Below are 12,780 nucleotides of genomic sequence, written 5' to 3'. Positions count from 1 at the left end.
AGCAGCTGCCTGACACTGGCCACTAAACGTGAGCTTGTCGTTCACCAATACTCCCAGGTCTTTTTCATTTACAGTTTTGCCCAGTGTTTTAAAATTAAGCATATAATTATACATTTTATTTCCTCTGTCCAAGTGCATTACCTTACATTTATCCCCATTAAAGCTCATTTGCCATTTATCAGCCCAAGCTTCTAGTTTACATAGATCCTCCTGTAATATAAAATTGTCCTCCTCTGTATTGATTACCCTGCAGAGTTTAGCGTCATCTGCAAATATTGAAATATTACTCAGTATGCCCCCTACATGGTCATTAGAAGGGGGCCCAATACTGACTCCTGTGGTACCCCACTGTTAACTGAGACCCAGTCTGAGTGTTTACCATTAATAACCACCCTTTGTTTCCTATCACTGAGCCAATTCTTAACCCACATACATATATTTTCCCCTATCCCCTTTGTTCTCATTTTATGTATCAACCTTTTGTGGGGAAGCGTATCAAAAGCTTTTGAAAAGTCCATATACACAACATCCACTGCATTTCCTTGGTCCAGTCCAGAACTTGCCTCCTCATAAAAGCTGAGTTTAGTTTGACAGGAACGGTCCCTCGTAAACCCATGTTGATATTGGGTCATGAGGTTATTCTTCTTCAGATACTCTATTATAGCATCTCTTAGGAAACCCTCCAGGATTTTACCCACAATAGAGGTTAAGCTTACTGGCCTATAATTTCCAAGTTCAGTTTTTGTCCCCTTTTTGAATATAGGCACCACATTTGCTATACGCCAGTCCTGTGGTACAGACCCTGTTATTATGGAATCTTTAAAGATTAAAAATAATGGTCTATCTATGACGTTACTTAATTCCTGCAGTACTCGCGATTGTATCCCATCCGCGCCCTGGGATTTGTCAACTTTAGTGATTTTTAGATGCCGCCGTACTTCCTGCTGGGTTAAGCAAGTGACATTTAATGGAGAATTTTTGTTATCACTAATCATGTTTTCTGTCATGCGATTTTCTTGTGTAAATACGGTTGGAAAAAAATCATTTAGCATATTGGCTTTTTCTCATCCTCATCCACCATTTCACCCAGACTATTTTTTAGGGGGCCATCACTATCATTTTTTAGTTTTTTACTAATTATGTAGTTAAAGAATATTTTTTTTTTTTTTTTTTACTTTCTCTGGCAATGATTCTCTCTGCCTCAATCTTTGCTGCCTTGATTTGTTTTTTACATAATTTATTTAATTTTCTATATTTATTTAATACCTCATCACTACCTACTTGCTTTAGTTCTCTAAATGCTTTCTTTTTGTCACTTATTGCGCCCCTTACAGCTCTATTTAGCCATAATGGTTTCCTCCTATTTCTAGCATGTTTATTCCCAAAGGGTATATATTGTGCACAGGTCCTATTCAGGATGTTAATAAATGTCTCCCATTTGCTTTGTGTAGCTTTATGTCTCAGGATATCGTCCCAGTTTATTGCACTAAGATCATCTCTCAACCGTTGGAAATTAGCCTTCCTGAAGTTTAGTGTCCTTGTAACCCCTCTGCTACACATCTTATTAAAGGATACATGAAAACTTATTATTTTGTGATCACTATTACCCAAGTGACCCCCAACTCATATATTTGATATGCGGTCTGGCCTATTGGTTAATATTAGGTCTAGCAGTGCCCCCCTTCTTGTTGGGTCCTGAACCAGTTGTGAAAGGTAATTGTCTCTCATAGTTGTCAAAAACCTATTACCTTTGCTGGAACTACATGTTTATGTCCCCCAATGTATTTCAGGGTAGTTGAAGTCTCCCATAATAATGACTTCTCCTTGAGTCGCTGCTTCATCTATTTGCTTTACGAGGATATTCTCCGCTACTTCCATTATTTTTGGAGACTTATAACAAACCCCTATCAGTAATTTATTATTTTTTCCCCCTCCCCTTATCTCCACCCACAGGGACTCTACATTTTCCACAGATTCACATATATCCTCCCGCAAGACAGGTTTTAAGGATGATTTTACATATACCCCCCCCACCTCTCTTGTTTGTACGGTCATTTCTGAACAGACTATAGCCCTGTAAATTAACTGCCCAGTCGTGGCTCTCGTCCAGCCACGTCTCAGATATCCCTACCATGTCATAATTATTTTCCAATAAAATTAATTCTAATTCCTCCATTTTGTTGGTGAGGCTTCTGGCATTAGTGTACATGCATTTTATGTATCTCTCTGTACCTCTATTCCTTCTTACTTTATTGACTGTTCTAACCCTACCCCTAATTTCTTTATTTGTGCCCAGGTCACTATCTGCACTATCTTCCCCACCTATAAAATGAATACCTCCCCCCCAATCCCTAGTTTAAACACTCCTCCAACCTTCTAGCCATTTTCTCCCCCAGCACAGCTGCACCCTCCCCATGAAGGTGCAGCCGGTCCCTAGCGTAGAGTCTGTAGCCAACTGAGAAGTTGGCCCAGTTCTCCAGGAACCCAAATCCCTCCTTCCTACACCAGTTCTTGAGCCACTTATTTATCTCCCTAATCTCCCGTTGCCTCTCTGGCATGGCAGATGGTACCGGTAGTATTTCAGAGAATACCACCTTGGAGGTCCTTGCTTTCAGCTTGCAGCCTAATTCCCTGAAATCATCTTTAAGGACCTTCCACCTACCTTTAACTTTGTCATTTGTGCCAATGTGCACCATGACCGCTGGGTCCTCACCAGCCCCTCCCAGTAATCTGTCAACCCGATCAGTGATTTGCCGGACTCGAGCGCCAGGTAGGCAGCACACTGTTCGACGATCCCTGTCTTTGTGACAGATTGCCCTATCTGTTCCCCTAATAATTGAGTCCCCCACTACCAACACCTGCCTGGCCTGCCCTACTCTCCTATTTCCCTCTTTACTGGAGCTGACACTCCTCCGGCTTTCAGGGGACATGCCTTGCTGCAGCAGTGCTACCCCTGTACCGTCACTCCCCTCATCTGCCAACTTTGCAAACTTATTGGGGTGTGCCAGATCAGGACTAGCCTCCCTGGCACTCTTCCCTCTACCCCCCCTTCTAACTGTCACCCAACTAGCGGCCTCACTGTCCTGCAGCTCCCGACTACCACCCTCCCCCACATCTACCCCAGTGAGCTGCTGCTCAGTGAGCAGCAGACTCCTTTCCATGTTGTCAATGGATCTCAGTGTTGCCAGCTGCTCATTTAGATCCAGTATCTGGGCTTCCAAACGCACAACGTGCACACATCTCGCGCAGCAGTAAGCAACCCCGACCGGCTGTTCAAGGAATGCATACATGTGGCAAGATGTACACTGGATATCATTGTCAATAATGGAGCTCATTTCCTAATGGGGATTGCAATAGACAGAATGTTAAGTAAAAAGAAAAGTAAAGAATTCATGAATACAGACAGCAATTCAGTCCAAAGTCCTCCCTTCCAAACTCCCTGAATCCAAGTCACTGAAAAACAAGTCACACACTTTCTTTAGCACTTATGCTCCGGTCACACTCAGCTCGTTCACACTCGCAAATTAAGAGATTTAAAGAGGTTTTTTTTTTGGAAAATTCCGCAGCATATACGCTTGTAAAACGCTACATGGGCACTTACCCTAACTATACTATTACTATACTATAAACCTTCGCTTCCGAGCCCTGCCTTGTGCCCAATCAGTAGTTTTCCACCACATATGGGGTATCAGCGTACTCAGGAGAAATTGCACAACAGTTTTTGCGGTCCATTTTCTCCTGCTACCTTTGTGAAAATAAAAAAAATTGGGGCTAAAAGATCATTTTTGTGGAAAAATATGATTTTTTTTATTTTCACGGCCCAGCGTTCTAAATTTCTTTGAAGGTTCAAGGAGCTCACCACACATCTAGATAAGTTCCTTGAAGGGTCTAGCTTCCAAAATGGGTTCACTTGTGGGGCGTTTCCACTGTTTAGGCAGGGGCTGTTCAAATGCAACATGGCATCCGCTCTCGATTCCTGCAATTTTGCATTCAAAAAGTCAAATGGTGCTCTTTCCCTTCCAAGCCCTGCCTTGCGCCCAAACAGTAGTTTTTACCTAGATGTGAAGTAGCATACTCGGGAGAAATTGCACAACAAATTTTGGGGTCCATTTTCTCCTGTTACCTTTGTTAAAATGAAAAAAAATTGGGTCTAAAGTTAAAATTTTTGTGAAAAAAAGTTAAATGTTAATTTTTCCTTCCACATTCCATTAATTGCTTTGAAGCACCTAAAGGGTTACTAAACATCTTGAATGTGGTTTTGAGCACCTTGAGGGGAGCAGTTTTTAGAATGGTGTCACTTTTGAGTATTTTCTGTCATATAGGCCCCTCAAAGTCGCTTTAAATGTGACGTGGTCCCTAAAAAAAAAAAAAAAAAAAAAAGTGGTTTTGTAAATTTTGTTGCAAAAATGAGAAATCGCTGGTCAACTTTTAACCCATATAACTTCCTAACAAAAATAATTTTGTTTAAAAAATTGTGCAGATATAAAGTAGATATGTGGGAAATGTGTATTTTGTGTGACATATTTCTCTGATTTTAGGGGCTTAAGAATTCAAAGTTTGAAAATTGCAAAAATAAACAAATGCAGGTCTGATCAAAAAAACTTTACCACTATCATGAAGTACAATATGTCACGAGAAAACAGTCTCTTAATCAGTGGGATCCGTTGAAGCGTTCCAGAGTTGTTACCACATAAAGTGACACCGGTCAGAATTGAAAAAATTGGCCTGGTCAGGAAGGTGAAAACAAGCTTTGGGGTGAAGGGGTTAAATTCACCTGCAGATATTGGGTTAATCTGAAGGTAAATAGCATTTTAATGCTGCCTTACTGTTACTTAAAGTGCGGATAGCAGTATAAAGTGAACTTATTTCCTCCAGGGAGCCTCTGGCTTTCAGTAATAGGAGCAGTGCAGGGGGCGGCTACAGTCATCGCTCACTATATTGTGAGCAGCGGCTCGAAGCATGCCCTCCCCAACATTTTGATTGACAGTCATCTCTGCATAGATGTGACTGTAACCAACCCCTGCACTGCCCCTATGATTGAAAGCCGGGTGTTACTGGGTGTCTCTCCACGTTCAGTAACACAGCCATATGTGATTTAAAAGCTAGGTACCTGCAGGTTAAACCTATACATACACGGGTAAGTAGCGCTTTCCAAAGTGACAGGTTACTGACCGGGCTATTCCACCCCCATTTTACCTCTCTTCCTTTCCTGGCACATCTTCATGTTTTTTTTTGTACATGTGCTTTTAATGGCCCTAAAAAAAAATTCTTGCTTGAATAGTCCAATAATTTTTGTAACGTTTTCCTTGCACAATACATGGAATTTTAATTGTGTATGTAATTTCTATATTTCCTTATCTTTTTTTTTTTTTCTTTCAGTTCCCATGATATAAAAAAAGAAAGAAAAAATAGGAAATTTGTGTCTATTTTTCACTTTTTATTTAGTTTTAAGGCAACAAAGAGACAGCTAAAAAGATTTTAAATTGCTCTTCCCTCTCCATTGAAATTACTTTTGTATATTGGACATTTTTTTTTCAATGGTGGTAGGCCTAAAAAACTGTGAATCAGACAGGCAGTGTCTCATTTTTGTTTCTTTTTTTCTTTTTGCTTTTTTAATTTATTTTATACACCATGCCATCATAAGGTGTTAAAGAGAATTTTAACATATACATTTTTTATTGCTGCTTTTCCCCTAGAACATAAGCCCCAGTTACAGGAGAATTTCAATCTCCTGCATGCATAGCAGAGCTGACTTGGTCTCCTATGACCCATCAGCTCCTGCTTCCTTCCTATACCAAGTGATCACATGTTCACTGAGTCTGGAGGAGGAAGCACTGTCAATGCTACTGCTCACTAATTAAAATACACAAGCATTGGTTCAATGCTATGTATACAGAGACCACGAAAATAAACATGGTAATAAACCATACTTATCTCTCTGGAAAGTTTGACGGTGTCAGACAGCCGGCTGCACAACACCACAGCTGCACGATTTTATGCAATCTGCTTAAACTGCATTGACATTTTTGAACGTCCGTGCAGAGTAATGTGTAGACTAACTGGTCGTTTATAGTTTATGGGCAGTCCAGAAGCAGTTTTAAAAAGTTACCAACATTTTAATATAAATTTCATAAATTAATAGTACACATGAATAAAAGTAGCTTTTTAATATATCTCATCATAGAAATTGGCTTCTTTCTCCCCTCAATTCATGGGTAAAATCTGTATTCAGTGGAGACAGAATTTCATATTATAGAGATAGGAGATGGCAGTTGCTGCTCATACAATTCTATGGAAGGGGGAGTGGTGAGGCGGAGGGAGGAGCTAGATTGAGACTCAGGAGGCTTTGACGTTCTCCAGAAATTACAGTTACACTTTAACCAAATTCAAGAAAAGCTAAGGTTGGACTCCTTTCTATATCAAATGTCCATGAGCAAATTATGTGACTATTTTATGAAATTAATGAATTAGTATCCACAAATTTTCTAATAATCTTTCTCTGAATTCTTTTTATATCTTAAAGAACTTTGTTTTGTTTCTCCTATGAATGATCTTTGTTGGTTTTCTGCAGATGGTGATGGAGAGCGGAGAATGGTTGGTGGGAGGAGACCTACAAGTCCTCGACCGCATTTATTGGGGTGATGGATTAGATCAGTACAGACTCACACCAGCTGAACTGAAACAAAAGTTTAAAGATCTGAATGCGGGTAAGTTTATTATCTTATACCTTTTGTATTTTATGCTATGCCAAGGAAAGGATAGAAACATGTTTAAAATTATAGACTTGTTATCCCTATTATTCTGACTGCAGCGATTAAAATACATAATGTCTTCTAATGATGCCTTTCTGGCTGAGAGACATTTATGTTTTACCTCTTGTTAATCATCATTTTATGCATACTTGGCCAGTTTAACACTTACTTTAAGCACCTATTACAAGAAACACATGATATGACATAGACCTAGAAATGGAATGATGAATGTTCTATGTAGATATGAAGTTCTGGATTTATAGGAATATGGTGTAGGACCTTTAACAATTGAGACATTGATCAAAAGATGAAAAAGAAAGCTTTGGTTTCTCATCACGTTGTATAAAGCTTTACAGGATCTCATTTATTAAACTGTTTTCTCATTCTTAAAAGGGGTTTCCAGTCCAGGGCTGTGGAGTCAGTAAGCCAAACCTACGACTCCTCAATTTCCAGCTTCCGAATCCACAGCACTGGTCACTACTGAGCGTGTACATAAATTGCAGCACAGATTCATCTCAACTAAAAGCCAAGATCCTTAGATCAGGAACAGAACAGACATTTATAGGACATTTCTTAACTTTCCCAAATTCTTCTGAAAACATTTACAGCACATCCTGCATTGTACTACTGTACCCAATTTATTAGATATTTTAGGAGTCGGAGTCGGTCCATTTTATACCGACTTCGAATCTACCAATATGGATCTGGACTCCGACCCCAAAGCCTTGGTTTCCACTGTTTGAATATTGATCGCACTAGCTTAGGATAAGTAATCAATATCAAATTGGTTAGGGTCCGATACCTGGCAACCTGACTGATGAGCTGTTATTTGCTCTGATGGCGGCTAGATGTAAAAAGTTAACTGCACCCCTCTGATAACTGTTTAGGGGCTGCCCCTGGATACTGTAGATCAGCTACTATTCACTCCAATAGAAAGCAGTACCTGACAATGTAAAAAAACTGATCTGTGAGCGTTGTGGAAGTCAGACCGTCCCCTACTGATCTGATATTCATGACCTATCCTAAAGCTGGCCATACACGTTAGATAGCTTTCAAACTATCATTCGGCTGACAGCTATCTCTGCCTACTCCCCAATACATAGTGTCCTCTATAAGCGAGTCTCTGCCAGAATCCTCTTCCATCTGACATCATTTGTTTTAGGTCAGTTGGGAGCCACAATGCACATTAGATGGCCAGACAAAATTGGCAGGCTTTGCTGATTATTGTCTGTTATTTAATTTTTATCTGATGTCTATGGTGTCTTAAATTTCATTATGGGTAATATGTGCCAGCTGTTGACCTGAAAGCTGGGCTGTGTAGTCGTTAACCCAAACCTCCGACTCTGATCCCTCAATTTCCCTAACTCCGACTCTACAGCACTGTCTCACTACTGAGCTTGTACAAAAAGTGCGATTAGATTACGTGAAACATTGATGTCTGAAGGAAGCCTTAGGCCACGGCCCCACTATCAGTATTTGGTCAGTATTCGGTCAGTATTTTTTCTCAGGAGACAAAACCAGGTGAGGAACAATCAGAGAAAAGGTATAATAGAAACAAGTCACCAATTCTGCATTTATCACCCACTCCTGGTTTTGGTTCTCACTCCTGAGAAAAAATACTGACCGAATACTGATAGTGGGGCCGTGGCCTTACTCAGTTTAGTTTACAGATTTCTTTACTTCATACATTGGCTCCGATGGCAGTAGTTATGGTGCATTTACATTGCACAGTTATTGTTTGCTTGAGTTCCTAGAAACACTTGTTACACAATAATCACACAGTCTAAGCAGGCAGCTGATCACCCGATGAACGAGTACAACGCTAGTTCGTTCTGTGGAATGGTCTTTTTTACCCAAAATATCATCGATCTCAGCAGCCCATCCTCCTGTATTAACAGGACCTGCTCTGCTGAGAACAATGGCGGCCAATGCGCACTGCGTGATCTCCTACAGATCTTTCAGTGATGATCTGAAGCCCAGTCTACTTGTGCAAACAAGATTTTCAATGACCACCGATCAGTAAATATTTGCTAATCAGCTGTCCTTTTAAAACTGTTAAATGTCTGCACATTTCGATGGCTGGTTGTATTACAGCATCGGGAACTGCTGTAGTGTCAGATTAAAGAAAAATGTACGTGTTAGAAAAGTAATAAAAAATGCAGATTATCAGAACATAGTTACTAATATAGTACTTAATTTATTTTTTTTTTAAATCTAGTTCTATTGTTTACATTTATTTATTTTACTCGCTTATATGGCTCCATTGCACCTTGCTCATATAGCACCACAGCACCTTATAGATATCATTATCACTGTCCCCATTGGGGCGCACAATCTACATTCCCTATGAGTATGTCTTTGGAGTGTGGGAGGAAACCAGAGAACCCGGAGGAAACCCACGCAAACACGGGGAGAACATACAAACTCCTTGCAGATGTTGTCCTTGATGGGATTTGAATCCAGGAACCCAGCGCTGTAAGGCTGCAGTGCTAACCACTGAGCCACCATGTTGCCCATTTTGTTTTTTATCCATCACAAGTGTTTTATTCATTAAAGTGTTAAATCGTGAAGAATACTAAAAGATGATAGAACAATTAGAAAACTTGATTTGACCTTGCTTCTATAAATATTTCTACACTGTATTGTGTGGCTGTAAATGAAACTTTTACCACATCATTAGGACCATTCCTTTAATCTTTGTTATGCACCATGTTACGATTCAAACTATTTTTTGCACTTCTGTTTCCAGTTTGTTTATCACACCAAAAATAGCTGTCAAGTGGAGTACTTGGACGGACGGCACCTCTTATTTCTTTTTGCCAGCCTGGTATAAATTTTCTGATTTGTAAATTTTACTTGTAAGAGGGAAAAAAAAAAAAGATTTAATATGACACTTACTTCCTACTATCAGGTTTTCATCCCAAGTCTCCAAGCTTTATTAATCACAAACTCCAAAACACTTCTGAAGCTCAAATTTCATGAAACTTATGTTTTTCATGTGTTTGTGTCCCAAACTAATTTACAGGAAAACTGAGCAAAAAATTAGTGTTTTGGTCTTATTATATTTTTTTTCTGTTCTCGAGTTTAATTTTAGCAGATGTTTTCTGTAAAGGTCCTGTGATGATGCACATTAGATGTTCCATGCAATGTTGAATGTCAAAACTATGAAAGTATTTCCCATTTTTTTTATTTATTTATTTTTTTAAAGTTCAAGAAGCCACTAAAAAATTAAAGGGGTTGTCCAGTACTTCTAAAAATATGCCAATGTGTTTTAATGATAAATAGAAGCTTCTTTCTAATTACCTCCTGGTGCTGTTTCTGCCTGTGAGCGGAGCTATCGGTGGCATCAAAACACCACAATGCTAATGCGACAGGTTCAATTATTGCAGTCACTTTCTTGTAGAAACCCTGAACCATCATAGGAAGAACTTTTCAGATAAAACTTTTTATCGTAATTTTAAGTGGCTATTCATCATCATAATGTTACTAACCTTTGCCTTCAAAACAGGCTCAAAGCATCAGTTCTTCTAGGTACACTTGTACAAACTCAGGGATTTTGTAGAATTATAGTCAGGTGTATGAGTAGTCAATTATACCAAACAGGTAACAATTTAATATGTAGGTTTAAACCCAGTCATTAACTGAAACAGCTGTGTAGGAGGCTTTAAACTGGGTGAGGAATAGACAAACTCTGTTTTCCACAACCTCACCTTTTGTAGCTGTTATTAGTTTCCTGTCACAAATCGTACACTATAACATGACTCAGCACAACAATAAGACGCAAGATAGTTATACTGCATCAGCAAGGTCTCGAACAGGCAAAGATTTCAAGGCAAACTTGGATTTCAAGATGCATTGTTAGGTTCTTTTGAAGAAGCGCCAAGATATGGGCAACATTGAGGACCATTAGATGCAGTGGTGGCCAGGGAAACTTAGTGCGGCAGATGAAAGACAAATGTATACTTGGCTTTGAAATGAGAAGATGTCCAGCAGTGCTATCTGCTCAGAACTGGCAGCAAGTAGTGGGACCTACTGTTTGGTGAAGTCTGACCAGGAATTGTCTTTCTGGGTAGTATTGCGGCCAAAAAGCTATATCTTCAAAATGGAAACAAGGACAAGCAACTCAACTATGCACGAAAACATATAACCTTGGAGCCTAAAACTGGACTGATTAGTCAAATTTTGGAATACTTGGTTGTAACAGAAGGGAGTTTGTTTGCTGAACTGCTGGAGAGTAGTACAATGAGTGTCTGCAGGTAACAGTGAAGCATGGTGGAGAGTCATTGTTGCAAGTTTGGGGATTTGGTCAAGATTCTTGAGGTCCTCAATGCTGAGGGAGGCACCTGATTGGCTCCAAATTTATTCTGCAGCAGGACAAAGACCCAAGCATACAGCCAATGGCATTAAGAATCATCTTTGGCCTAAGTAAAAACGAGTCCTGGAAGTGATGATGTATGATGTGACCCTAATCTGAACATCAAGACTATTATTACTTAAAGACACAGTGATGTGCACAAGCTTATATTTACAGAAATGTGTTTAGTTCTCTAAGATGTTTGGAGCAACCTTCCTGCTGAGTTCCCTCAAAACTGTGTTCAAGTGTGTCTAGCAGAATTGATGGCGTTTGGAAGGCAAAAGGTGGTCACACCAAATATTGATTTGATTTCTCTTCTGTTGATTCACATTCCATGTTGTTAACTGTTAAAATAGACTATTCATACTTCTATTTTTGCAAGCATTCTTGCTTGCTAGCATTTTACACATATGCCTAAAACTTTTGCACAGAACTGTAAAAATTCTTGTAAAAAAATGAAAGTGAAAAGAACAAACACATTTTTGCTTTTCTGCCTGGGTATCTGATAACTATTTACTGCTTTTAGGATGTACCTTTTGTTGAGTACAAAAGTTTTACAGTTAAGCTGTAAAGTTTGCAGAAGTGATACTGAACATGTGGTCTAATAAGAACATGTGTTAGTATGTGGTTTGCTTCTTAAACACTAACATTCTTCATCACTTACTTTGTTAGGCTATCTGTCCATTTTCATTGTTGGGCTGTCTGTCCATTTACCGTATGCTGTCACTCTTTGAATGACAAGTGTACATTGATATGTAATGCATATAGATCTGGAAATTACTCCAAGTACAAGTTTCAGAATATCCATGCTAAAATGAAGTGGTATTGAAAAGAATTTTACAGTGGTAGCGGGTACGAAGCCCATACCTGGATACTGGAAACCACTGTGTTTCTGTGACTTTATATTGAAGACTACACCAGACTAGTACAGTGCATGGAGTTTCAAAGTTTCACCATGTTCAGTATTTGGTCAATATGTTATATCAGTATTTGTAAGCCAAAATCAGGAGTGGATGAAAATACAAAAGCTGTGACTTGTTTCTCTGATTGTTCCACTCCTTATTTTGGCTTATACTGATGTAAAATACTGACCAAATACTGAATGTGACCTTAGAGTGATTTGGGGATTCAGATCTGAGGAGTTTCCTGGCTATGGATTCAAAATGTCACTGTTTTTTATTTACTGAGCCACTTAATTATCAGTTTTCCATTGTGACACCGTGCTCAATCATGCTCCATCATGCTGGAAAAAGCATTGTACATTACCAGATTGCGTTTAGATTGTTGGGAGAAGTTGCTCTTGGAGGATGTTTAGATGCCATTCTTTATTCATTACAGTCAGGGCTGTGGAGTCGGTAAGGCTAACCTCCCGACTCCTCAATTTCCATGACACCGACTCAAACTCTGACTCCACGACTCCGACTCCCTCATACATGGCTCATGTTTAAGTGATAAATTTACTGTAGCACAAATTCATCTCAGCTGAAAGTCTAGACGCTTCGATCAGGAAAAGGACAGACATTTATAGGACATTTCATAACTTTCCCAAATTCTTATGAAAAAATATTCCCCACAAACTGCATTGAACTACTGTATCCAACTACTGGGTACTGTACCCAATTTATTATATATTTTAGGAGTCGTAGCTGGTCCATTTTATACCGACTCCACCAA

General features: G+C 39.3%; 1 protein-coding gene across 1 annotated transcript in view; it reads left to right on the top strand.

Moving 5' to 3' along the window:
* Positions 1-12,780, top strand: part of PAPSS1 (3'-phosphoadenosine 5'-phosphosulfate synthase 1) — a 132,894-nt gene that overhangs the window by 90,576 nt on the left and 29,538 nt on the right. Inside the window, exon 9 of the mRNA XM_073639675.1 lies at positions 6,572-6,707. Within this exon, the coding sequence (XP_073495776.1) occupies positions 6,572-6,707 (136 nt within the window). The remainder of the gene's footprint in view (positions 1-6,571; positions 6,708-12,780) is intronic.

Source organism: Phyllobates terribilis, unplaced genomic scaffold (genome assembly GCF_046119375.1).
Source record: "Phyllobates terribilis strain yellow unplaced genomic scaffold, ASM4611937v1 Scaffold_1__5_contigs__length_1240528914, whole genome shotgun sequence".
Classification (NCBI taxonomy): domain Eukaryota; kingdom Metazoa; phylum Chordata; class Amphibia; order Anura; family Dendrobatidae; genus Phyllobates; species Phyllobates terribilis.
Note: the sequence above shows the minus strand (reverse complement) of the source record. Positions and strands in the feature narration are given on the sequence as shown.